The sequence below is a fragment of the Phocoena phocoena genome, chromosome 8 (assembly GCF_963924675.1).
Source record: "Phocoena phocoena chromosome 8, mPhoPho1.1, whole genome shotgun sequence".
Classification (NCBI taxonomy): Eukaryota; Metazoa; Chordata; class Mammalia; order Artiodactyla; family Phocoenidae; genus Phocoena; species Phocoena phocoena.
In genome coordinates, this window is record NC_089226.1 from 107,579,344 (window position 1) to 107,605,794 (window position 26,451).

Here is a 26,451-nt window from a genome sequence, read left to right on the forward strand (position 1 = left end):
TCAAGGCTGGCTTTTCACAGCAAGTCTCTTGATTGGGTTTGGCTGTTGTCCTCGCTTCTAGGTTATGCATTGTGGGGCAGGATGACTACCCAGATGTCATATCTTCATGCATCCCAGCAGGAGGCAACATGATGTCACTTTGTCCCTTTGTTGATGGCAAGTTTGATCGTGTGGTTCAGGTGGTATCCGCCAAAAGTCTCCATTTTTCCTCTCATGATTAACGCGTAAGCTGTGGAGTGATACTTTGAAACTGTAAATACACTGCTCACAAATAACCCTCGGTCCAATTATCTAGCATTTAATGATGACTCTTGCCTGAACCAAACTTCTTGATGCAAAAAGGGTGATCTAACTTCCTCAACCTTTCAATATTTATTTGTTGGCATTTTTCTGTAAAGAATTTCCCTCTCTTAACTTTTTGTCAGAATGGACTAATAGATTTTTTGCTCATTGAGTTACGATCCTGTACTGTCATTTACTTTTTTCTAAAGTTCCCATATTGTCCCATACTTGGCCAGCGGGAACCCCTCCAAACTGATTCTTTCTTTTCAAATAACATGTTCCCATCATTTTTGGAGAACGTGCTTATTTTCTGCTCCAAACAGACATTGGAGGATTTGCTCCTTCCCTGCCCAAGGCCTAGAATCAGCCATGGTTGGCAGGAGATATTTGAGCATACTGGAAAGAACTGAGGTATTTCTAGCAATGAAAACTGCCCCAAAGGGTCGAAGTGAGGATTAAATGAATGAACATATAAACATTTTTGTGGTTTTCTGAAATTTCCAAATTGAAGCTCACGAACAAGCATTACTTTGTAAACAGGATACACGTTTGTCTGAAATGTGAAAACGTGTACAGTATGGATGGCAGAGGCAGCATTGCAAACCAGTAGAAAAGGATGGCCTATTCCATCAACGATGGTCAGCCAGCTACTTATTCACAAGGGGAAAAAAATGAATTCCTACCCTAAGGGGACTAAAGGGTGAAATGTGAAAACAAAACCTGAAAAACTGCTGGTAGTGAATAGGTTCAAATGCCTCAGAGAGGAAATTGGGTAACATTTAGTAAAGTTGCACGTATGCATATCCTACGCCCGGCGAGCGAGGCGCAGGTAAGTGCAGCTCCAGGGGAAACTGGCAACGGTAGGCGTAGAGAAACTAGTTGCCCTCACACGCGATGCATTACGGGAATGAAAATAGCAGTGCGCGTGTGTGCTGGCACAGCGCTGCTAACTTAAATGCCCGCCCGTTCTGAACGGATAAAGTGGGCTTTATTCCTACAGTGCAGTGACAAATGCAGAAATAACCAAAAGAACGTAATTAATATCACGGGGGAAAATAAAGTTGCACAAGCGTATTAAGATGCAGTTTGCGGGGAGGTATGGGGGCGCGCGGGCGGGCCGGCCCCTCTCCACCTGCGCTCCAGGACTTGGCGACCGTCCCACCTGCCCGGTCGGAGTCGGGGCGCCGCGGGCGGGGGTAGCGCGCTGGCACCCTTGTCGAGCACTCGCGGCTCCGCGGGCCTCCCTCCTGCGCAGGCGCGGCGGAGAGCTCGGCGGGCTGGGCGGGGCTGGGCGGGCTGGGCGGGGCTGGGCGGGCTGGGCGGGGCTGGGCGGGCGGGGCGGGGCGGGGCGGGCGGGGCGGGGCGGGGCGGGCGGGGCGGGGCGAGGGCGGGGAGATCGCGGCGGGGCCTGACGCTGAGGCTCTGCTGTCCTGTCGCTGCAGGGCCTGGCGGGACGGGACGGGGCAACCCGGAAGGACACGAGCCGCGGCCGCCTGTCTCCCTAGGACAGAAAGACCCACCGTCCGGCCGGCCTTTTGCCCAGGCGACTGCAGCCAGGATGGGCCGGAAGGTGACCGTGGCCACCTGCGCGCTCAACCAGTGGGCCCTGGACTTCGAGGGCAATTTGCAAAGGATTTTAAAGAGTGAGTCTAGGGGCGGCGTGGGGCAGAGGGGCGAAGGTCCATTCTGGCCGCCAGGCTTGCTGTGACGCACACGCAGCCTTGCTCTGGAGAAACTCGCGGCCGTTGGCATGGGGACAGATAAGATAAGCTATCTTATGACCACGCCTGTGCCCGTAAGTGCCCGGGTCCTCCTCATGAATGGGGGTGCGGAGTGGGTTACAGTGCCCGGGGATACGTGGCATGTACACGTGGTAAGAAAAGTCTGGCCGTGGAGGTGGAGATGGGAGGGCTGGGGTGAACCTGTCCTCAAATATCTTGGGGGTCGCATGTGACATTTCTAGAGCTGAAACCGACCCAAAGAGGGAAGTGGAATAGGGGTGAGCCCCCCAGCTTAGAGACTAGGTGTGTTCGTTGTGTGTGTGTGACGGGGGTCCTCATACAGTTGTCACCTGCACCAGCTCACCTTTGAAAGCGCAAGTTTGCACTGTTGACATCTGCACCTGAAATGGGGCTGCCCTGGGCGACCCTGCAGGCTCGGCCACCTCAGACTGGCTGTCCTCAGCTGGTTACTGCAGCAGAGTTGCCAACCGCGGGAAAAACAGAATGATTCAGGCGAGGGCATCTTAGCGGCCATGTGCCTCGGACTTTCATCCTTTTTGTTTTTGTCGATCTCAACCTGCTTTCATCTCATCAGAGCTCAGAGCAAATCTAGTTGGAGTGAGGAGAGGCAGTCTCGGTGGCCAGAGCTGAGTCTCCACTTGGCCAGCCTTTCCTCCCCGGCCTGCTGCTCAAACCCAGAGGCGGCTGGTACCTGCTGCTGGTGCCTTTGGGTCCTCCCTTCTCCCTACACAGGGTCTTCTGCATCTGCTGGTTAATAAACTACCAGTGTGTGACTCCCCCTTCACCCCGCCCTGCTCCTCCTTGGTGCTGAGGGTCAGCCCTGCAGGCCCTGCCCGTGTCTCTCATTTCCTGCAGGTGTCAGCAGGGTCTGGGAGACGCCCTTTTGTTTTTTACGACACCTATGGCAGCGAGACAGCGAGACGGTTGGATCTGCCTTTGGACCAGTTGTAGGTGCTGAAATTGCCCCTCTTTCTCTCTCTCTGTACATGTAGGTATTGAAATTGCCAAACACAAAGGAGCAAGATACAGGCTTGGACCAGAACTGGAAATATGGTGAGAGCAGAACACACAGACACCCCAGGGTGGGCAGGTAGAGGCGTCTATATCAGCTCCCCTCAGCCGAAAGTGCAAGGAAGGAGGTGTGGGGCATTGAGAACTGCGGACATGCAGGCCCATTTAGGAGACCATCAGAAGCCCGTGAGTGTGTGTGCTTGGCACCCTTGAACAAGAGCAGGCCCAGCAAGGCTGGGTGATCCCAGATTCCTATGTCGGGTAACACAGGAGCTCGTAGAGAGGCAGACTTTTCCCAGTCCGGGGCTGATGTCAAAGCTGGCTGGACGTCTGGCATTGCATTGGTGTTTGGTATCACATGTGGCCTGGGAGGTACGGAAGTGACAGCCTCTGAGTCAGGAGTCTGTCCTTGGAGAGGAAAGGACATCCCAGGTCTGGACCCCGTTTTCATCTAAGAATCAGGCTCTCCCCCTTATCAGAACCAGAGGCCGAGAGGAATGCTTTTCAAGGCATTAAGGGTGGCAAAGGCCAGTTTGGGGCTTTGTGTTCACGTGTGCAAAGTTTGCTCGGCGTTTGCAGCATCACTTCCGGGCCATGCGTAGTGGGAAGGACCTTGTGAAGTTTTAAAGTGGTTTACAGAGAATTCCCTGGCAGTCCAGCGGTTAGTACTTCACGCTGTCATTGCCGGGGGTCGGGGTTCCATCCCTGGTTGGGGACCTAAAATCCCACAAGCCATGCGGTGTGGAAATAAGACAAAATGAAGTGAAATAGGATAAAATAAAATAGTGAAATAAATAAAACAAAATAAAATAGTACTTTACAAATTCTGTACATTTCGTTACTGGGACTCCCAGACTGAGAAATTACTCTCAACCCACTTCCCCTGTTAGGACCTCATTGAGCATTGTATTAGTTTTTTCTGGAGCTGCTGTAACAAAGTTTCACAAACTGGATGGTTTAAAACGGCAGGAATTTATTCTCTCACAGTTCAGGAGGCCCCAAGTACCAAATCAAGGTGTCAGCAAGGCCCTGCTTCCTCCAGGGCTCCAGGGGATGGTCCTTCCTGCCCCTTCAAGCTTCTGGTTCCCAGTTCTTTGTCTTGTGGCGGCATCCCTCCAGCCCCAGCCCCGTCTCTTCTCCGTGGCTTTTCCTCCTTCTGTTTCATATAAGGACACTTTTCACTGGCTTTAGGGCCAGGGTCATCTCATCTCCAGATCCTTCACTTACATCTCTAAAGACACTTTTTCCAAATGACGTCACATCCACAGCTTCTGGAGGTTAAGGCATGGACACGTGACACCATTCAGCCCCCTACAAGCTTCCGTATCTATAGCAAGAAACTCAGGAGTAGCTGTGTGAGTGGCATTCGAAAGATTATTCATGGTCCCTTTGCCTGAGGAATGTTTTTCTCTGGGTCCAGCTTTGTTTCTTTCGCATCCCTTTCTTGTAGATTAGTGGGATTTGGGCTACATTGGAGGTTAAAAAAAAAATCCAAGAGCAGACACTTTTTGACATGAGAGAGAATTTCTCATTGTAACTGACAACTCTGAGAAGTGGATGGGGCCCAGTCCATGAATTTCCAATTAAGAGCATCGTTTTTTGGGGTTTTTTTGTAGCAGTGATTCTAAGTCTGGCTGCACAATAGAATCTCCTGGGAGGCTTTGTAAAGATACTAAGGGGCTTCCCTGGTGGCACAGTGGTTGGGACTCCGCCTGCCGATGCAGGGGACACGGGTTCATGCCCCGGTCCGGGAGGATCCCACATGCCGCGGAGCGGCTGTGCCCGTGAGCCATGGCCGCTGAGCCTGCGCGTCCGGAGCCTGTGCTCCACAACGGGAGAGGCCACAGCAGTGAGAGGCCCGCGTACCGCAAAAAAAAAAGAAAAAAAAAAAGATACCAAGGCCTGGGTTGCACCCCTGCACGTTCTGACTCCTAGGCCCCTGCCCCACCCCTGCCCCCGGGCCCACCTGGTGTGTCTCAGGGGCTCACTGTCCTGCTCCCTCCCTCTGCAGTGGCTACGGATGTTGGGATCATTACTACGAGTCGGACACCCTCCTGCATTCGCTTCAGGTCCTGGCTGCCCTTCTGGAATCTCCAGTCACTCAGGATATCATCTGTGATGTGGGAATGTAAGTGCCGGCGTGAGCATGGGGAAAGGCTGTCTTGGAAAGAGCCAAGTTCAAGGGCGTCGTCTGTCTGGAGCCATCGTAACATCAGGGAGATGGAATCTACACATTTCAAAGATACAGAAGGCCTCATGTAGAGAAGTGGGGTTTGTTCCCTCTCTAGCCGGGCAGAGGTACCTAACTCCTCGAGCGGAGGCCACTCTTGGGAGATTTGTTTTGTATGTTCTTCCAGATGCTACCATGCATGTGGGAACACGCTGTGCACAGCTGGGAGCACAGGGTCTCCCTTTCACATGTATAGCTCTTTCTTTACTTAATGGTAAGTCTTGGGATGGTTCCACATCACTCCACATCGACATGCTGACCATATGGTTCCAGGGGGTGTAGGTATATAAATGTAGCTTTCATAGCTGTAGATTCCATAGGTGTAGTTTCCGCCATATGGTATAGGTCCATGTGGTATATAGGTCCATAGGTGTAGGTTCCCTACGTGCAGGTTCATAGACGCAGGTTCCATAAGTATAGATGTATATGATGTAGGTTCCATAGCTGTAGGCCCACGTGGTGTACAGGCAGACCTTGGAGACCTTGCAAGTTTGGTTCCAGACCACTGCAGTAAAGCCAAATATAGCAATAAAGTGAGTCACAAAGTTTTTGGTTTCCCAGTGTATATAAAAGTTACATTTACATTATACTGTAGTCTGTTAAGTGTGCAATATTATGTCTAAAAATATACGTACTTACGTTACTTAAAACATACTTTATTGATAAAAAATGCTAACCATCATCTGAACCTTCAGGGAGCTGTAATCTTTTTCCTGGTGGAGAGTTTGAAATATTGCGAGAATTACCAAAGTGTGACACAGACTGGAAGTGAGGAAAAGCTGTTGGAAAAATGGCGCCAATACACTTGCTCAATGCAGGCTTGCCACAGACCTTCAATTTAAAAAAAAAAAAAAAAAAAAAGCAATACCTGCAAAGCAAAGCACAATAAAACGAGGTCTGCCTGTAGGTCCATAGCGTGTAGTTTCCACGGGTGCAGGTCACGTGGGTAGGGCTCTGGCCTAGGACTGTTGTTGAGTGTGTCTGTGATGTGCTTTGTGTAACCAGAGCCCACTGGTGGGCCTTCATGTTGTTTCTGTTTGCATCCTTCACTCTGTGTTACGTGGTGTGGATGTGGCCGAGTTTGCTTTCTTTTCCTCGGCCCTGCACGTGGGCTGCACTGCCTTTTCAACCTGCTGCGACATCTGTGTAGTAGGTCTCTTTTAAGCAGTGAACAGATGAGATTTTTAACCCCGTTTGTTCGCATTTACTATCATTCTTGACACACGGACCATGTTTGTTTCCTCTTTTGCTACTGTGTGACAGAGTACCACAGATGCGACACACAGAACCACACAAATCTGTTGTCTTGTGGGTGTGGAGCTCAGAAGTCTGAAGCGGGTCAGCAGGGCTGGGCTTCTGGAGGCTGTTGGGGGAGAATCGGTTTCCTTGGAAGAGTCCAGCTTGGGAGGCCCGCCCGCATCCCTTGGCTCGTGGCCCCTCCCCCTCCCTCCATCTTCAAAGCCAGTGATCATATCACTACAACCCCTGCTTGCACTGCCACGTGCCCTCCGACTGTCCCTCCTCCCTCACAGAAGGACCCTTGTGGTTATGATGAGGGCCCCAGAGAGTCCGGGAGAATCTCCCAAAGGGTCTGTAACTTTGTTATATCGGCGAGGTACCCTTTGCCGCATGAGGTGACATGCTTGCACGTCCTAGGAATCGGGTTGGGGACGTCATTGGGGGCCTTTACGCAGCCCACCACATGGACTGATTCTGGCCACTTTATTTTTTTTACATCTTTATTGGAGTATAATTGCTTTACAATGGTGTGTTAGTTTCTGCTTTATAACAAAGTGAATCAGTTACAAATACACATATGTTCCCATATCTCTTTCCTCTTGCGTCTCCCTCCCTCCCACCCTCCCTATCCCACCCCTCCAGGCGAGCTGATCTCCCTGTGCTTTGCGGCTGCTTCCCACTAGCTATCTACCTTACGTTTGGTAGTGTATATATGTCCATGCCACTCTCTCGCTTTGTCACAGCTTACCCTTCCCACTCCCCATATCCTCAAGTCCATTCTCTAGTAGGTCTGTGTCTTTATTCCTGTCTTACCCCTAGGTTCTTCATGACTTTTTTCTTTTCTTAAATTCCATATATATGTGTTAGCATACGGTATTTGTCTTTCTCTTTCTGACTTACTTCACTCTGTGTGACAGACTCTAGGTCTATCCATCTCATTACAAATAGCTCAATTTCGTTTCTTTTTATGGCTGAGTAATATTCCATTGTATATAAGTGCCACATCTTCTTTATCCATTCATCTGATGATGGACACTTAGGTTGCTTCCATGTCCTGGCTATTGTAAATAGAGCTGCAATGAACATTGTGGTACATGACTCTCTTTGAATTATGGTTTTCTCAGGGTATATGCCCAGTAGTGGGATTGCTGGGTCATATGGTAGTTCTATTTATAGTTTTTTTTTTTTTTTTTTTAACTATTTGTAGTTTTTTAAGGAACCTCTGTACTGTTCTCCATAGTGGCTGTACCAATTCACATTCCCACCTCTGGCCACTTTATTAAATGTCCTAGTCATCATGGTTTTTTCTTCTTTTGTTTTTCCTGTTGTCTTTTGTGTGTTTTCTTTGTTCCACTTTCCTCTGCTGGCCTTGAACTTATAATCCGATTATAATTTTTCTGCTTTTTGTCCTCAAAGCGCTAACAATCATATTGAAAGATATTTTTCTTCGGAAATCCGGCATTTATCTGGATCTGTAAGCACCGCTGAAGAAAACAACCGTCATACCGTGATGTCATCGGTATTCTCCGTCTGAAATTGTCTTTACAAATTATCCTCCGGGAAAAAGATGCTGAGCCCCCTTCCTGCCCTGTTTCTGAAGGCGTGTTATCCTTAGCGCGGATCACAAAGGGCTAGCTCAAAATGAAGAAAACTTAAAAAACAAAATAGAATCTTAAAACGCGCAATAATTTTTTTTTAAAAAAAGATCTTATTTGTTTGTTTTCATGACTTAGGAAGGTGAACTCTCTTGTTTGTTTTTGGCCGTTTGCAACGCTTGCTCTTTAGCCTACAGTTGAAGTGTCTAATTTATTTTAAGAGTTCTTTATATGTGAATAATATCAACCCATCCCCACATATGATAAAAATACTTTTACTTGTATGTTGTTTGCTGTTTAACTTTATGTGTTGAGCTTTCAATTTTCTGCTTGTTTTTGTTTTTGTTTTTGTTCAAGAGGCTTACTCCAATTGGAAATCGGATATTCACTGAGGGTCTCTGTTTTGTTTAAAATATAAGTTTACCTCCTGCCTTGAACACATTTTTTTTTTTTTTAGTTTATTTACTTATTTATTTATTTTTGGCTGCACTGGGTCTTCGTCGCTGTGCGTGGGCTTTCCCCAGTTTCAGCAAGCGGGGGCTACCCTTCGTTGCGGAGCACGGGCTCCAGGTGCGCGGGCTTCAGTAGTTGTGGCTCACAGGCTCCAGAGCGCAGCCTCAGTAGTTGTGGCGCACATGCTTAGTTGCTCCGCGGCATGTGGGAACCTCCCGGACCAGGCCCTGAACCCGCGTCCCCTGCACTGGCAGGCGGACTCCCAACCACTGCACCACCAGGGAAGCCCTTGAACACATTTTTGTATAAATGTGAACACAGACAGGTTTTGGTTTGACCTGGGGAGGATTAGAAACCACAGCAGTGGGAGTCCTTGCTGGTGGCATCCGTGTGTCGTGGCCACAACTGGGGGCACCCCCGCCTGCATCCTGTCCTTCGGTCCCTCTGGGAGGAGGAACCCAGGGTAGCGAGACTTAGCCAGTGCAAAGTGGGATTGGAACCTGGCCACCTGAGTTGATAGGCCACACTATTCATGGCTGGTTTTATTTCCTCCTCCATCACTGCTTTGTTTACTCATGTCCCAGGGCATCTATTTATTTGCCTTATTAATTTTATCTGACAATCCATCGTCTTAGGTACCCCCTAAGGCCATCCTCTCGTGGTGCCTGATGCCTTCTGCCCTGAGCGCCTGCGCTGTCACCCTGAGCTCGGCTCCAGCACCTGGGCTTTGCCCAGCTCTGCCTTCTCTGCCATCTCTGCCCAACTCTTCCCAGCTCTGCCCCAGCTCTGCCCCATCTCTTCCCAGCTCTGCCCCATCTCTGCCCCATTTCTGCCCAGCTCCACCTAGCTCTGCCCCAGCTCTGCCCCATCTCGGCCCAGCTGTGCCCCAGTTCTGCCCCAGCCACTGGCCGGCAGAGCACCCCAGCCTCTGGAGCTTTGATCCCCTCCCCTGCAGAGGAGGAAGGCACCAAGTGGTCCGGGAGGAGATGTAAAACACAATGTCTATCCTGATAAGGGTCCAGACAGAGAGGTGAGCAGATCTGCTCAGGGCCTACCACCCCCGACCCCAGCCCCGGCCCGTCAGACCCGTTGCCCCTGCCCTGCAGCCTGCATTCTGGGGTGGGGGGTGTTCGGGTCAGGAGAGGTGCTGGGAGGAAGAATTGGGGAGGCGCAGGGGCTAGTGCCTGAGGCCAGCAGGGGATGAAGAGGGGATGTGACAGCAGGGGTGTGAGAAGGGGTGGGAGGGAGCCACTGGAAGGTCCGAGAACCTTCCAGGAGGAGAGGAAGAGCCCTGAGCAGGGAGGGACTTGGTGCTCTATTTAGAAGACTCTCTCCCATTTAGGGCCTACGCTGTGGCAGAAACACTTGGGTTTGTTGTTAACTTTGGTTTGAGAAAGCCACAGGGGGGCCTTCTGATCCTCATAAAGGACGGAGAAACTTCATATCGAAGCAGACACATAACTCTGCTCTTTGCCAACAAGTGCGTGCGTCCCCTCTCTCCGCAGGCCCATCATGCACCGAAACGTCCGCTACAACTGCAGGGTGATATTTCTGAACAGGTAGGTGACCGCTGGGAGCAGAGTGACCTGCCTGTCTCCCCTGAGCTCTAGGGGCCTGCGGGCACTCGTGCCAGTGCCCTGGGGCACGGTCCCTGGGGACCATGTGCAGGGAGGCTTCTTCTGGAACTACCTTAGTGGGGGTTGGTGTACCAGGCAGGTGACTCAAGTGCCACTGCTCCTGGTCTCCACCACCACTGACACCTTCGGGTGTTAGAAAGAGAGAGGCCACGGGGTGGGGTTTGGGGACACATGGCCCCATTGCTGGGAGGTCAGCCCAGGGAGAGAGGCCTTGTCATGTCCCCTCGCAGACCCTGGACATCAGCTGCCCGCAAGCGCCCCCCGGCCGGGTCTTAGCTGCCCTGTGCCCGTCGACTGTCGGGGTGGACGGACCGGCAGCTGCTTCTCGTCAGGGGTTGTATTCATCTCAGGAGTGGCCTTGTCCCCCTGCCTGTAGGAAGATCCTCCTCATCAGACCCAAAATGGCCTTGGCCAACGAAGGCAACTACCGAGAGCTGCGCTGGTTTACCCCGTGGTCCCGGAGTCGGTGAGTCGCTGCCCGATGCCAGGAGCCGGGTTTGTGACTGCTCCTTGAATACTTGCGAAACATCTTCCTGTGTGTAGCTTGTGCAGGTCGTGGGGGAGATAAGTCCCTGCCCCACAGCACCTGTCACTTAGCTATAGCTGCGCTGACACTGCCGATTCATTTATAGCCCACTTACCACAGACCACATGAAACTCGATCATCAGTCACCCATCCTCCATCATTATACCTCTGATCCTGTATATCACGGTTTCCCAGCTCCAGCCCCATTGCTTTGGGCTGGATCATTCTTGCCGTGGGGGTCCGTCCTATGCATGGAAAGGCGTATAGCAGCATCCCTGGCCTCCACCTGATAGACACGGCCATTTGTGACAATTTAAAATGTCTTCAGACATTGCCAAGTGTCCCCTGAGGAGAGGATCGTCCCCACTTGAGAACCCCTGCCCTGTATGCTTCTTATAGCTATTCCTGTCTATTTATGGTTGCTGCTATTACAAATGGAATTTTATGTAGGAAAACTTGAGATTTCGTGTGTTGCTTTTGTAACTGGCCACCTTACTACATTCTCTTATTGGGTCTAGTAGTTATTCTATTGATTTTCTTAGTTTGTTTTTTTTTCAAGTAGAAATTATGTAATAGAAAACTACTTTTACTTCTTTCTAATATTTACATCCCTCAGTTCATTTTCGAAACTACTTTTCTTGGCCAGCGTTTCTAGAACAATATTCTAGATCATTTCTAGAACAAATGTCTTTGATAACAGGCATTTTTGTCTTTTTCCCAACTTGACTTGGAAAGCTCTTCCTGTTTCTGATTTGGTTTCAGATTTATATCCATCCTTAGTTATTTTTACTTTGGGGATTTAACATTAATTGAGAATGATTGTTGAATTTATCAAATTTCTTCTTAGCATATGTTGAGATGAACATGGTAAGTCTTTGCATGTCTTTATAAGCTCCAAATGGATGTGGTATGTTAAACTTTGTTTCCATTTGCTAGTATCTATTCAGGATTTCCCTCTCTTCCCTAAAATTTTTTTTTTTTTTTTTTTTGTGGTACGTGGGCCTCTCACTGTTGTGGCCTCTCCTGCTGCGGAGCACAGGCTCCGGACGCGCAGGCTCAGCGGCCATGGCTCACGGGCCCAGCCGCTCCGCGGCATGTGGGATCTTCCCAGACAGGGGCACGAACCCGCGTCCCCTGCATCTGCAGGCGGACTCTCAACCACTGCGCCACCGGGGAAGCCCCTCTCTTCTCTAAATTTATATGCCAGTGTTATGTTAGTTAAAAAAATTTTTTTTCTGTGCTCTGAATGCTTTAAATATAAAAATCATGTAATATCAGGTAATAATATGACAGAACTTCTCTTTACAATTGGGAATGTTGTATCAAATAGTGTTTACTTTTACCCTTTTTTAGTGAGGCATAAATAACATGCAATAAGATATGCAGGTTTTAGGAGCTTTCTTTCTTGACAGTTGTGTGCCTTCGTGCAGCCACACCCTAAAGAAGATAGAGCCATGTCCACGGCACCCCTGCCCCTTTCCAGATGACGCCCCCAGGGTTAGTCTTCTCCTCTCTTACATTTCATACAAGTGGAGTCACACCGTGTATGTTCCTTTGTAAACGGCTTCTTTAGCTTAACTTGATGCTTTTGAGATTCGTCCAATGGTTTGTTCCTTTATACATAGTACAGATAGTTTGCTCTTTTATATAATAATATGGTTTTGTAATTCGTAAATAATTCTATAAGCTTGATAACAAAAAAGAAATACACAACCCGCCCCCCCACCCCCGCAATCTGCCCCGTCTCCGAGCCCTGCTCTCCATAGCTGTCCATTTCCATTTTCCGTTTTTCTCCTTTCTCCTGCAGCCTCTGGGTTCCGCCTTGGTATTTCTTTTTTTTTCCTTTTTTTAAAAAATTAATTAATTAAGTTTTTTGGCTGTGTTGGGTCTTCGTTTCTGTGCGAGGGCTTTCTCTAGTTGTGGCAAGCGGGGGCCGCTCTTCATCGCGGTGCGCGGGCCTCTCGCTGTCATGGACTGTCTCGTGGCGGAGCACAGGCTGCAGACGCGCAGGCTCAGTAGCTGTGGCTCACGGGCGTAGTTGCTTTGCGGCATGTGGGATCCTCCCAGACCAGGGCTCGAACCCGTGTCCCCTGCATTAGCAGGCAGACTCTCAACCACTGCGCCACCAGGGAAGCCCCCGCCTTGGTATTTCTAACTCGTGCAAACATTGCCATTTCGTGGCCTCCCGCTCTGGAAGGACAGGATTTGGCCCACAATTCAGCCCTCACCGTTAGTTTCTCTGACCTCCTCTTCCTAACACGGGCACTTCACAGTTTTCTGGTTAAGTTTGTTTAAAAAAACAAATATTCATCTGAGTGAATTTGATGATCTAATTGGCTTTATTCAATGATTCAGGAACTGGGCAGCCTCCCACTAGTAAATAGAAGGGGCTGTACACAATGGAAGGTTTTTATAGGCAGAAGAAGGACAGGACAAGAAGGTATTAGCGAGAGAAATGTTTCAGGCCAGGCCCTCCTCTTTGATACAGAGGGCACAGCAAGCAGGGTCTTTTTTTTTTTTAGTTGATGTATAGTTGATTTACAACGTTGTGTTAATATCAGCTGTACAGCACAGTGATTCCGTTATATATATACGTCTACATTTTTTAAATACTCTTTTCCATTATGGTTTATCACAGGATATTGAATATAGTTCCCTGTGCTATATGGTAGGACCTTGTTGTTTATCCATTCTGTATGTAACAGTCCAATTTGCTAATCCCAAATCCCAGTCCTTCCCTCCCCCTTGGCAATCACAAGTCTGTTCTGTATGTCTGTGAGTCTGTTTCTCTTTCATAGGTAAGTTCATCTGTGTCGTATTTTAGCTTCCACATATAAGTGATATCATATGGTATTTGTCTCTCTCTGTCTGACTTACTTCACTTAGTACGATCATCTCTAGGTCCATCCATTTTGTTGCCGACGGCATCATTTCGTTCTTTTTTAGGGCTGAGTAATAGTCCATCGCATACATATACCACGTCTTCTCTATCCATTCGTCTGTCGGCGGACATTTAGGTTGTTTCCATGTCTTGGCTCTTGTGTCTTCTCTATCCATTCGTCTGTCGGCGGACATTTAGGTTGTTTCCATGTCTTGGCTCTTGTGTCTTCTCTATCCATTCGTCTGTCGGTGGACATTTAGGTTGTTTCCATGTCTTGGCTCTTGTGGACAGTACCAGAGGGTCTTCGTCGTGCAAAGCCTGCCTCCCCAGTGTGAGCAGGACGTCAGACTGACTGTTCTTAGAGGTTGAAACTGCCGTTAAGTCTTGGCTTCCTGTCTTGGGGCAGATGACTCCATGTGGGGCTTGCTGTCTCTCTGTAACCAGTCACAGCTCAGCGTTTCACGATCGGCCGATATCTGCGTTCACAACTGAGCCGCAGATTGTGTTCTGAATCCGTGTTTCTTCGCTCATTTCTCCTGCCTGGAGTCGACCAGAGTCAAGTTCCTTTGCTTTCAATCTCTGTTCCCGCCCAACACCCCTCCCACAGACAGACAGGCACTTCCTGCCCCAGTCTGTTTATTGTCCCCCAGGCTGGCTGCACAGCCGGCACCCCCTCCCTGTCACAGTTCTCTGGGACTTCTCTTCCCTCCTGGGTTTGCTCAGCCTCCTAGATGACTGTCTTCCCCTGTCAGTCACTCATTCAGGGCTCAGCCCCACTGAACTGCCCCCCACCCTACTTCAGATGCCAATCACAAGTCTGTTACTGTGGACACATCCATTTGTCCAACATGCAGCAAACCAAATGCCGAGATGCTGAGGTTTGCAACTGTGCAGTCAGGCCACCCAAGATGGCTGCCCTCTTGGCTCTCTGTACATCCCCGCTGGACCAGTCCCTGCCTCACCTACACCCCACTCACCTGACTCACCTTCCCCCTTAGTCATAGAGCCTAATCTATGCCTACATACTTGCCCCCCGGGCCGCAGCTAGTGACGACTGTTCTAATCTTTAGATCAGAACTGTCCATGACAGTTTATCAAAGGGGCAGTAAGGGACATGCCCCTTGGCTGGTTTCCCTGGTAACCGATGAGCCAGCCTCCACGTTCTTGTAAAACAACTGGGCTACGTGAAGCTGGGAACGTATTCAATTAAAGAGAGGAAAAAAAGAAAGAAAGAAAAAAATAACTAAAGTGAGCTACATCAGTAAAGGCGGTTTACAAGCAGAGGGGTTTTAACAAGCTGTTCCCCAGTCTGCTGCTCTGCAAGGCAAGCTCAAGAGTTCCTTTTAGCCATCAGCTTCTGTTAACTCTGTTAACTCTAGGGCCATGGTTTCAGTCCCCCCAGCCTTCTAAACATTCCTCAGTCTTGAGGAAAGGGGGCCATGACCACTCTGGCTGCTTCCTACTGAAGAGGGATGTAGGCCTAACAAAAGTTTTGACGAATGAAACTGTTTCGAATTTGATAGCAAATACTCACAAATCCCAAGATGAGGCCAAGACTTTGGGCTTAAGGATACAAGACAAACAGCAAGTAGAGAGTTACGACAAAAAGGGATATAAATCCTAGCAAACACAGAACGATAATACCTAGTTTAACCAGTCCCTCAAACATAGACCTTATTCTTGCTGGGATCCATTAGAAGATATTTCTTAAGAGATCAAATCCAGGTTTTTGGGATGACATTTGTTGGAGCCAAGCTGCCTTTTGTCTGATTTTATCTAAATAGGTTTTAACTTCTGATGTGATATTAATACAAACATAGCAGGAACTATTGGCCACTACAACCATGCCCCCTTTTTCTGTTAAAATATAACCTAAAGCAATTTTATTGTCCAGTAGCCTTCTGGCTAAAGAATCTAGAGCCCTCTGCTGGGAAGCTATGGCTTGAGCTGTCTCGTTTGCTGCTATCCCTAAAGTAAAAGATTTCATAGTTACAAGAGGAGACATTGACGACATAAGTTTGCAATTGGCAGCTAGCAGATACTGTTTTGAGAACAGCTGGTGGTGTCCTTGAGTCCCATACAGTTCAAAAAATTCAAGTTCTCAGGAATACTGGAGCGTGTCTGAAACCACACCCACCATGGCCATCCAGCTCTGTTTTGGATGCCTGAACCACAGTTACTGTATTTTGATTTTTGAATACACTCTTTTCCTCAGTGGTTAAAGCAGATGTACAATGCATGTTTGATAGGCCACAAAACAGGTCGTTCTGGTTAGTATAAAGTTTAAGTTAAATCATGTACAAGCCAGAATGACTTCCCCATACCTCAACATGTGAAAATTTCCTCCATCATTTTCCCCTTTTGATTGCAGGTCTTTTGATAAAAAGCATTTATGATCAAAATATTTGTCCCTCGATGCCAGGGCGGTTGCTGCCTGCTATGGGTCCATCATATCACTCGGTGCTAGGCCAGCTTGTTACAGATATAAACAAATATATATGCCTAGTTATCCACGTTGGGGAAACTAGTCAGACTCAGTGAACAAGCACAGAAGTATGCTAGCAAGGAAACCTTTTATAGGCTATACATTTTATCAATTATACTGAATTGTCACGGAAACATTTTACATGTGCTTTTAGCAGTAGACTTAAAGCAAGCACTGGTACATGTCACGAGTACTTATACTCTGTGACAACTTCACTAGAGAATTTTCTTTCCATCTTTGGGGGCAAAGGTATGGTTAGAAGTAAAACAGTAACTTTAATGTTGATAGGGGAGACAAATATTTGGTAAACAGTAAGTTGAATTAGTAGAATGGGTCTGGACCAGATTCTTGGGTCAGCTGTCTACAAATGCTGTCTTCTTCTCATCCTGGGGTGGGTGTTGTTTGGGTCAGCAGTCCTTTCTGTAGACCAGTCTGATGCAGAGACCCCTCGTAAGTGGGAAATATGAACTCAAGAGTCAGTTCCCTTGTTTCACTGTGCTTGAGCTACTTATGAATACCTGATAAGGGTCCTTTCATCTAAGTTGGAGACAGAGTCCTTTAAATGATGACGTTTTGTTTTGTTTTTGCAATACACGGGCCTCTCACTGTTGTGGCCTCTCCCGTGGCGGAGCACAGGCTCCGGACACGCAGGCTCAGTGGCCACGGCTCATGGGCCCAGCCACTCCACGGCACGTGGGATCTTCCCGGACCGGGGCACGAACCCGTGTCTCCTGCATCGGCAGGCAGACTCTCAACCACTGCGCCACCAGGGAAGCCCGAAAAGATGACTTTTTTAGTGTGTATAATCCCTGGTTGCAGGTCATGGGGCCTCTGATTTTCATCCAAAGAGAGATTCCTGTGATCAGCTTCTGAAACAAGCTTCCTTCTTCCCATTGGTAACTACTAGTTTGTTCTCTATATCTGTGAGTCTGTTTCTTTTTTGTTATATTCACTAGTTTCATTTTTTAGATTTCACATATAAGTGATATCATACAGTGTTTATCTTTCTCTATGTGACTTATTTCACTAAGCATAGTGCCCTCCAAGTCCATACACAATGTCGCAAATGGCAAAATTTCATTCTTTTTCATGGCTGAGTAGTATTCCATTGTGTATATGTATCGCATGTTCTTTATCCATTCATCTGTTGATGGACACAGGTTGCTTCCATGTCTTGGCTATTGTAAATGTGTTGCTATGAACATTGGGGTGCATTTAACTTTTCAAATTATGTCTTTGTTTTCTTCTGATTTATGCCCAGGATTGGGATTGCTGGATCATATGGTAGTTCTATTTTTAGTTTTTTGAGGAACATCCATACTGTTTTCCACAGTGGCTGTACCCATTTACGTTCCCACCAACAGTACCCAAGGGTTCCCTATCTGTTCTGTTCTTTGATGCACCTAATATGTTTTCATATCTTCAAATGTTTTAATTTTTCAAATTATTTTCTTAGTTTTGAGCTCACTTTTATCTTCTATTGTCTGATTATCTTTGCTATCTTGCATTGGCTTCCGTTGTCTCTAACTCTATGCCAATGTAGATCTCTAGTTCACTTTTTTTTCCCTCCGTTTCTAATGTTGAAATGTTGAATCCTTTCAGACCATCACTCAATTAATGGTGCCTGTAGAAAGGGTGGCAGTGGATACTGAGCTGGAACCAGAAGCTTTCACTCTGGTACAGTTAAAAAACAAAACAGAGTTTTTACCCTTCAGGAGTTGTTCCAAAATGGTGACGATAAAATGGTTCTGTCACTGTGTCCCTGCTTTAGTAATGAGTCCATCACAGCTTCAAGATGCTATTTGAGGCTTTTGTAGGAAAACAGAAAAAAGGCCCAGTTCTTGACTGCAGAGAACTTAAGAATCTAGGTTCACTTTCATTAGATTCTTAGGTGGATGCCCCAAATCTGAGCCCAGCAAGACGGGGGTGTCGAGGGGGCTCTTGTAGCTCCCAGGGGGCCAGAAAAGATTTGAAATTAGCATGGCCAGGAGTGGTTTCTCGGCAGAAATACGCTGCTAGGGTTTCTCCAGGGGATGTTCGCTGAGGAAGAAGAACAGCCCATCAGAGGCGCTGTGCAGAGCAGGAGGGGCCCAGGTGTGGAGGCAGCTGGAAAGATGGGGCGGGCCAGCGTGAAGCCAGCTTGGAATGACTCACTGCCGATCCGGAGGCTTTATTGTCGGTCCTCTGGTTCTTTAATGAGCTGTGCGGACCTCATGAGCCATCCGCTAGGTGTTGGTTGGCTTTGGAGCAGGGCGTGGGGAGGAGCAGAGGTGAACCTGCATCGTTCCCTGGTGGGCTTGCCTGCGTCTGGTTCTGAACGGACCTTCGTGCAAGTTGAGGGGAGAGGCGAGGGTGAAGGGAGAAACCTTGGGGCAGCTCTTCCCTCTAAAACAATCGTGAGGTAGCAGCATCGCCATCACCGAGCCCACCGATGGTGAACTCATTATGGGATGCCAAGGCGGCTCGCGGGTCAGAGGACGTCTCCAGTTTCTTTTCCCTTCATTGGTGAGGGAGAAACAGCATTGTCCTCTCGATTTCTCTGCTTTTAAAATTTACTTAAGTAAAAGCCACGAAAATCTCCCAGAAGGTTCTTGTGAATCCCAAGAAAGCGAAAAGAAATCTAGTTAATTAAATGTCTTAATGGTGCATCTGGTAACAGCCTATTTGAGGGCAGATTTGGAAGCCATCTATTGTTCGAATTCTACCTTTTCGTGCAGACCGTGGGACGGCCTGTACTAAAGTTGTGTATTGAACTGTCTGTCCAGCTCATACAATTTGGAACGTTATTCGATTACTTCAGTGATGATATCGGTTTGTCAGCGTATGTTGGGTTCATGCAGTGTGATCGTTTTGATTCAGGACCCTTGATCGGGAATTCCACCTGGATTTCTCCGTGGGGAAATACGACTTCTTTTCAGATAATCCCCGTGACATGCCTCTCAGATGCCGTGCGTGAAGGTGTTAACGCAGGTCTGTGCGCGCAACGCACAGTGAGGCCAAGCAAACTGAAATGTCAGAGTTTGGAGCAGAGAAAGGTTTTTTTGCAGGGCCACGCGAGGAGCCGAGGTGGCTCAGGCCCTGAGAAGCCTCCAGCTCCCCGAAGGGTTTTGACAAAGCATTTTTAAAGGCCAGGAGAGGAGGGTGTTGCAGGATACGTGATCAGCTTGTACACAATCTGATTGGCTGGCCGTGAGGCAGCAGGGTGGTGTCCCAGGGGTTAATATGATCAGTCCTTAGGCTCCAGGAGACCTGGGGCTACGTGTTCATGGTCACTGAGTAGTTCTTCCATTTGGTGGTGGTGATAGGGGGCTGTTCACATCTGTAAAACAACTCAGGAAATGTGCATCAACTACTGTTACCTAGGTACTTCAGAGAGGAGCTAACGCAGAGGCTATGGGGGAAGGCCTGTCCCAGGAAGGCCCCCATGGTGTCCTGGTCAGTTACAAAAGGGTGGGGAAGCCAGGCAATGGTAGGAGAGCACCCAGCGTCTCGCTGTCATGTGGCCTGGGAGCCTCATCGAGTAGGCTTATACTTGCCTTTTTGCCTTAAATCGACGGTTCCTTTGCCAGCTCGTCCGTTCCAAGCTCTCGTTTTGAGTTTTGCTCTACGTCTGGGTGCCGTTCTGCGTATTTCCCGGATGGTCCTTCTCACATCTGTGGTGGTTTCCTTTCCAGGCAAACAGAGGAATATTTTCTCCCCCGGACGATACAGGACCTGACAAAGCAGGTGAGTCTCGGAGAAGAAAACCCGTTCTCGGTCAGACGTCACTCTGGGGTGGGCCGTGGGGGCAGGACCCGTCGGGTCAAAGTAACGGGCATCACCGTGGCCCGTGTAAGGAGCACAAACAAAGGGGTGATGTCTGTAACAAGTGGGGAGGGTCCCGGGAGCAGAGGGGTGGGGGGACGGTGGGCGTCTCCTTTCCCCTGTGTGATGCCTGTCCTGTCCCTGCCCTCTCCTCTCCTCTGGCTCACTCGGCGGGGTAGAGGGCTCAGGGGAGCCTGGGGGAAGGGGTTCCTGCCCCACCTCGCCGGCCGGCTGTTCCCTGCTGGGCTGGGGCTCGGGCTTAGGGACTGCCCAAGAAGCCGGGTTTGGAGGGTTTCTAGTATAAAACTCATGAAGGACTTTCCTTGGCTGCCTGTTCATTCTGTGAAAACTCAGCATCAGAAATCTGTCTTGTCCTGTCTTATCTTTTGCACCTGGCTGGCCAGGTCTGAAGAGCTTTGACTTTGCAGCCTTATCTGGGGGTCTCGACCATCCCCTTCGTCCTGGAAGCTGCTGCGGTGGGACAGCTGGGACCCAGTGCCGTCCACTTCCTGCGGGGCGTTGAGAGCCAGGGGCACAGAGCGGGTGTTTCAGGGGGGCCCTGATTTCTCCGGCTCCTGCTTGAGTTTCCATTCTGGTTGCCAAGAGTATCAGTTTGTTTAGGCCACCATAACCAAGCACCACAGCCTGGGTGGCTTAAACAACAGACATTCACTGTCTCCAGTCCTGGAGGCTGGAATCTGAGATCCAGGTGTGGGCAGGGCTGGGTCCTCCTGAGGCCTCTCTCCTCGGAGTGTAGACGGCCGTCTCCTCCCTGTGTCCTCACGGGGTCGTCCTTCTGTGTGTGTCTGTGCACTTTTCTCCTCTTCTCATAAGGACACCAGTCACATTGGATTAGGGCCCCACCCTAGTGACCTCATTTTACCTTAATCACCTCTTTAAATATCCTCATCTCCAAACACAGCCACATCTGAGGTCCTGGGGCTTAGGGCTTCCGCACGTGAATTTCGGGGACACAGTTTAGCCCATGACACCCAATTCTCTGCACCCCTCACTGTTGCACTCAAGGTGGCTCATGGGGACACACTGAACCTCCGCGGTGGAGCAGGTCGGCAGGGACGCATCTGGACCTTGGGGATGGATCTGGGGGGTGGGACAGGAGTGCCCTTCTCCCCGATCCCACCAGCCCCCAGACCCTTTTCCTCTTTATGCCAGGGGTCTCCGCCGGCCTCTCACTTCCCTGGCCCTTGGGCCAAGATCACCGCTGCTCGGGAGCCAGATTAAGTCACTGGCACCGGTTCTGATCCCTAAGAGAGGATGTCCGAGGGGCCAGCTTGGGTTGGTGCCTCCCGCGAGGCAGTCAGGGCTGGGCACAGCTGAGGTTGGGGACAGGGGCTCTCAGCCAGGTCTGGTCGCCTCCCATGTGACCTGGAAACTTTTCTGACCGTGAATTGCAGCAATGGGAACAATTAAAGTTCATCGTGATCCAGAACACAGTGAGTGTGTGTGTGTGTGTGTGTGTGTGTGTGTGAAACAAACATTTCAGCAGCAATCCCCCTGCTGCGAGAAATCCTCCGTTTCATTCTTCTAGGACCCTTTGATATCCTAGAAAACATACCAGGTGACCCCCCTAAACCAATGTGGGGGCCGCCTGCAGGTGGAGGGATGCTGCTTGGTGTCGCTGGTTGAGAGCAAGTTGCAGAAATTGGCCCTGGGTGCAAGTGGATTAAAGTTCAGGGGAGTTTTCAAGAAACAGGGCAAACCAGCCCCGTAACTGCTGTAACCTGGATAATTCAGGTCAGGGGCCCATCACTGAGAGCCCCCCTGCATGCTTTGTTTATCACCCCGTTGCCCCGAGCCCTGGTCTTGTCACAGGAAGATGGGGTCAGGATTGCAGCCCTAACCCTGTGATAAGGAATGCGAGGCACCCGTTGTAGGGTGTGCAGTGGTCCCGGGACGGCCAGCTCGGGGTCCTGGCCGAGGGCTGTGTCCGTGGCAAGAAGCATCAGAACAGAAAATGCCAGGCCTGCCCCTCGGTTCTTGCCCTTGGTGATAAAGGGAGTTGAACTCACTAACACACACGTCAGGGGACCCAACCAAGAGTGCTGGGATGCGGTCCAGGCCCGCCAGGATGATTTTTTGGCTGAGCGAAATGGCAGCGCAGTTGAAACTTGGTCCCCGAGAGAGGAGGCCAAGGTGGGCCCCACGCCCGGGTGATCCTGTCAGCACTTGCTCATCTCGGTGACTGCTCAGACCGGAGGGGCGGCCTCAGGGGCAGCTCCGTCCCTGCCCTGGAAGCTCCCCCACCTCGGGGGACACGAACGTAGCTCCTAGAGACACAGGGACCCTGCGTCCTGCCCCAGCCCTGCCGTTCAGGGGCTGGATGACCCGTCGGCTGGCGTGAACTTTGTAAGAGCTCAGTCCGTTCGTTTCTGACGTGGGGATGGGACCCCCAGGAGCACAGATGATGTCAGAAGAGCATCCAGCCCATGCTGCTGCTGCTGGCCGTCTGGGCCCGTGGAAGCTTCAGGAACCGAGTCACAGTTGACTGCAGCCACAGTCAAGCTCGTGGCAGCTCAGCTCGGCTTCCAGGTGTGACTGAGGCCCTTGGGTCAGCGGAGGAGATGCCTGCTGGCCCCTGGGCTGGGAATGCTCCGGGTCGAGGAAGGATTCATTAGTACTTGAAACAAAATCGTGGCCTTCGTGCAAGTCTCATGCGTGACATCTGGCGTCCTGGTTCAGTACCTGGCCCAGACGGGATGGCCAAGGGGTCTCAAGCGCTCTGGTCTCCCGACCCAGGAAACCGTGCCCTTTGGGGATGCTGTCCTCTCCACCCGGGACACGTGCATCGGGAGTGAGGTCTGCGAGGAACTCTGGACACCCCACAGGTCAGCCTTACCCTCTGCGCCGTAGATCCCATCCTCGCTGGGCCCCGGAGGGCTGGAGGTTTGCAGCCTTCCTGGCGTCATGGCCTGGGGCTGGGGAGATGCCCTGGGAGCTGCGGGGCTGGGAGGGTGGGTTGGGGACACCGGTCTCTTTTCTTTGCCCTCATCTGCCCACAGCCCACACGTGGACATGGGCCTGGACGGCGTGGAGATCTTCACCAATGCCTCAGGCAGCCACCACGTGCTACGCAAAGCCCACGCCAGGGTGGACCTGGTGACCACGGCCACCACCAAGGTAGGAGGTGGCGGGGATGCTGGAGCGTGTCTGTCTCACGCTTGTGACCCCAGCGCCCAGCGCCGGGCGGGGCCCGAGCGTGAGGATGCTCGGCGCTTCTGGTTACAGCCGCAGCTGACCGGTGTGCGTGACGCCCCTTCCCGGGCCCCACTTGCCTGACCTCATTTAACCCTCAAAACTGCCCTACGGGCCAGGTGCTGTTGACACTTCTGCTCTTTGGAGCAGGACACTCGGTACATGGCGGTCAAGTGGCCCCTGGGCTCACACCCCAGCCATCCGGTTCCTGGGCTCTTGACCATCATACTGGTCTCAGGACAAGTGACATGGTGACCGGGAACCAGGATGCCCGTTGGCACCACAGCAAGGCACGGGGAGCGCCCACGAGTTTGCCCCTCTTGCTGGCAGCGTGACACCAGGGGCCGTGTTTGCTCTTTCCTGGGACAGAGTCTCGGCTTCGTGACCTGGGGGGGTTTGTCTTCTCTGAAGCTGCATCTCCCCTCCTGTCTGGTGGAGGTGACAGCGCCTGCCTTGACGGGTAGTTGGGAGGCGAGAATGGGTGATTCGTGTGATGCCTGGTACCTTGGAAGGCCGAGAGCACCATAGCTGCGGACATTCCCTGGAGGCGCACGTTTTCTTGCTGGGGTGGGGGGCTAATTATGACACAGTCGCAGGGGCGTCTGAAGCTTCGTGTGTTTGGGCCGGAGGAGGGTGAAGGGGACGGACCACCGTTGACCGTTGCCGTCCCCTGCATTTTCCAGAACGGCGGGATTTACTTGCTGGCCAATCAGAAGGGCTGTGACGGGGACCGGCTGTACTACGATGGCTGTGCCCTGATAGCCATGAACGGCAGCATCTTTGCCCAGGGGTCCCAGTTCTCTCTGGACGACGTGGTACGAACCAGCCCGCGTGGGATGGCGGGAGGGTCTCTGGTTCAGGGGCTGTGTTCTCTGTTCTCCCCCATGACGGGGGGTCTGACGTGGCCCCCGTGGTGGGCCCCGCTGGTTCTGATTGCTTCCTCTTCACCTCCTTGGTTCGGGAGGGATCCTTACCCTGAGGTTACGGGGACCGCCCGCACAGCACGCCGGACGGATGGGATGCCCAGCAGTTTATCAGCCCCACGTGCCCTGCAGGGTCCCCCCGAGGCTGCACTTGGAGCTGAGGGAGAGGCCAGGAGCTGCAGGAGTGGGCTTTGTAGTGACGAGAGGCGTCACCCCGGGTTCCCGGGAGGATGTGATGGGCTTGTTTGAAGAATCCCACAGCCGGGGCTGGCGGGGAACCGGAGCCAGTCCTCAGGAATGAGCAGACACCGCGCCTGGTCCCCGTGATGAGAGCGGAGCCCGTCCGTGGGGGCGGATCCACGAGGGGGCTTGCAGGTGGGCCATTAGGGGGGTTTCCCCAGAGATCAAGGCAGCACACGTTCCCTGTGGACCCTGCCCCGCGGGTTCTGGAAGCAGCATTGGAGACCCCCGCCCTCCTCATTCTGGGGGGCGCCCTGGTCTCACTGGACTGATGACCAGCTGGGGGCACGTCCCCCCAACGTTGTCGTAACCTCACTGGAGCCACAAATACGAAAACTGCACGCCCTCTGCTTCTGAAAACACATTAACGTGGGTGCAGAGCTTTCCCATGCGATTGGACGTAAGTTTCCTTTACGGAGAGAATAAGACAAGATGAAAAGGTGCTTGTAGAGAAGTCGCGTGGCTCTCCCTGTTGGTTTTCTTTCTTTTTTTCTTAAGCACCCAAGAAGGAAAATGGCTTTTACTGCCCAAAAAGTGGGAATAGATTCCACTTCTGCAAACGCAACGCAGCGTAGCTTTCAGTGCTGCCGGAAAGGGTCACTTTGACTGGGCTCAGACGGTCAGTACGGGTTTCATATGGCATCGCACATCTTGTCTCTGGATCCAACTTGGGTTTTTTTTGGAAGCAAGTGTTGGAAATGCTCACTCACAGAGGCAGGTGGTAGCACAAAAAAAAAAAAAAAAAGTCTCCGGGGATTGCACTGCCGGAGCAAAAGGCAAGCAGTGTCACAGAATAAGAAAGTCTGCAGGACCCTCTGTGGTAGCTTCTGTCGCTTCACCTCCTTGGCATCCACGCAGATGAGGTGATGTTTCATGCCTTCCGCAGTCTCCTTAGGGTTGTTGGCAAGGAAGTGGTTATGAAACCAAACTTCGGTTTCAAAATGGGCCGAGGAAAGGAACTTTGAAAAGAATCCCACGGTGTTTTCTTGCCCAGAGGGAAGCCCGAGGTTTGGCAGTCTGGGCCCCGGCAGCGGGAACACTCCGTCTCCCCGCAAGAGTCGTCCTGATCGTGGTCCCTCAGACCTTGCTTTCCAAGTGGCTGCGTCCCCACAGGCGTCCTATTGTTTAGTATTAACCATGTCAAAGACGGAAGGGCGTTGCAGGGGAAGATGAAGTCCATGCAGACGGCTAGGCGTTCATCTGCTCCAAACATGCTTCAGTGCACATCGGTTTGGCCAAAGCACTCAGCCAAACGTCAGAGCCACAGGCACCTGGTGGCAGGATTCACTGGCAGGTGGGTTGGGGGGGTCACGTGCTCCAGGATGAGCAGGCGTGCAGGTCACTCCAGGTTCTGGACCCCATCCAGGCCCTCCAAGGAGCCCCCATTTCAGCAAGCACACAGGTGATTCTTCGCCATACGAAAACCTGGGGACCATTGTCTCCCACCCCCTGGAGGGGGCTTTTGAGCCAGAGTTCTCTGATTTTGCCTGAGTGTTCGGGAGAGAGGTGGCATCACTGCCCTGCGGCCAGGGCAGTGCCCTTCTGTTCTGCCACCTCCTCCGTGGTCAGCTGACCTTCTCGAGGGTACATGCTTCTCACAGCCTCGATCGAGCCTTTGTGCAAGGCTAGCCTAGTTCTGGGGAAAGTGGACTGGAGCCTTCTTCTCAGGAAGGGTTCACTCCTCTGGCGTCTTCTCACTTTCTGTGGCTTTGTCAAGGCAGCCCGGCGGCTTCAGTGACCCATCACTTGGGAAATGACAGGAGAACCAAAGGACGTGGCAACTCTTTATTCTCTGTCTCTTCACGGGTGTTTCCAGCTTGGGTTAGGCCCACTGGTGACACAGGTAGCTGTGTCCACAGCCCAGCGGCAGGAGCGGGGGCCCAGCCACCCTGTGTCCCTCAGTGGTGCCCAGAAGCAGTTCTTGCTGTCCTGCACCTGTGTGTATGAGACAGTGTCCTCATATAATTTGATTAGTGTTTTTTTTCTTCATAAGGGAAGGAGTAACGTCTATGAGTTAAAACTTTTCCCTTTTCTGTAATTTGTTGCAAGTGGCAGAACCCCCATCTCATCTGGGTTCGAAGGAATGAAGCATCACCTCCTAGAACACAGGCAGCACGTCCAGGCCAGGACCCCAGCGTGATGACTGCCGGCGCTCTGGCTCCACCCCTCTGTCACTCTCCATCTGGGCCT

At 51.0% G+C, this 26,451-nt stretch overlaps 1 protein-coding gene across 1 annotated transcript in view; it reads left to right on the top strand.

Annotated features, from left to right (window-relative positions):
• Positions 1-1,747: 1,747 nt before the first annotated feature.
• The window catches only part of NADSYN1 (NAD synthetase 1), a 42,674-nt gene continuing 17,970 nt past the window's right edge, over positions 1,748-26,451 (top strand). Inside the window, exons 1-9 of the mRNA XM_065881715.1 lie at positions 1,748-1,925; positions 3,017-3,077; positions 5,047-5,163; positions 10,058-10,111; positions 10,566-10,655; positions 19,756-19,807; positions 22,643-22,731; positions 22,906-23,023; positions 23,782-23,913. Coding sequence (XP_065737787.1) covers positions 1,841-1,925; positions 3,017-3,077; positions 5,047-5,163; positions 10,058-10,111; positions 10,566-10,655; positions 19,756-19,807; positions 22,643-22,731; positions 22,906-23,023; positions 23,782-23,913 — 798 coding nt within the window. The 5' untranslated portion in view covers positions 1,748-1,840. The remainder of the gene's footprint in view (positions 1,926-3,016; positions 3,078-5,046; positions 5,164-10,057; positions 10,112-10,565; positions 10,656-19,755; positions 19,808-22,642; positions 22,732-22,905; positions 23,024-23,781; positions 23,914-26,451) is intronic.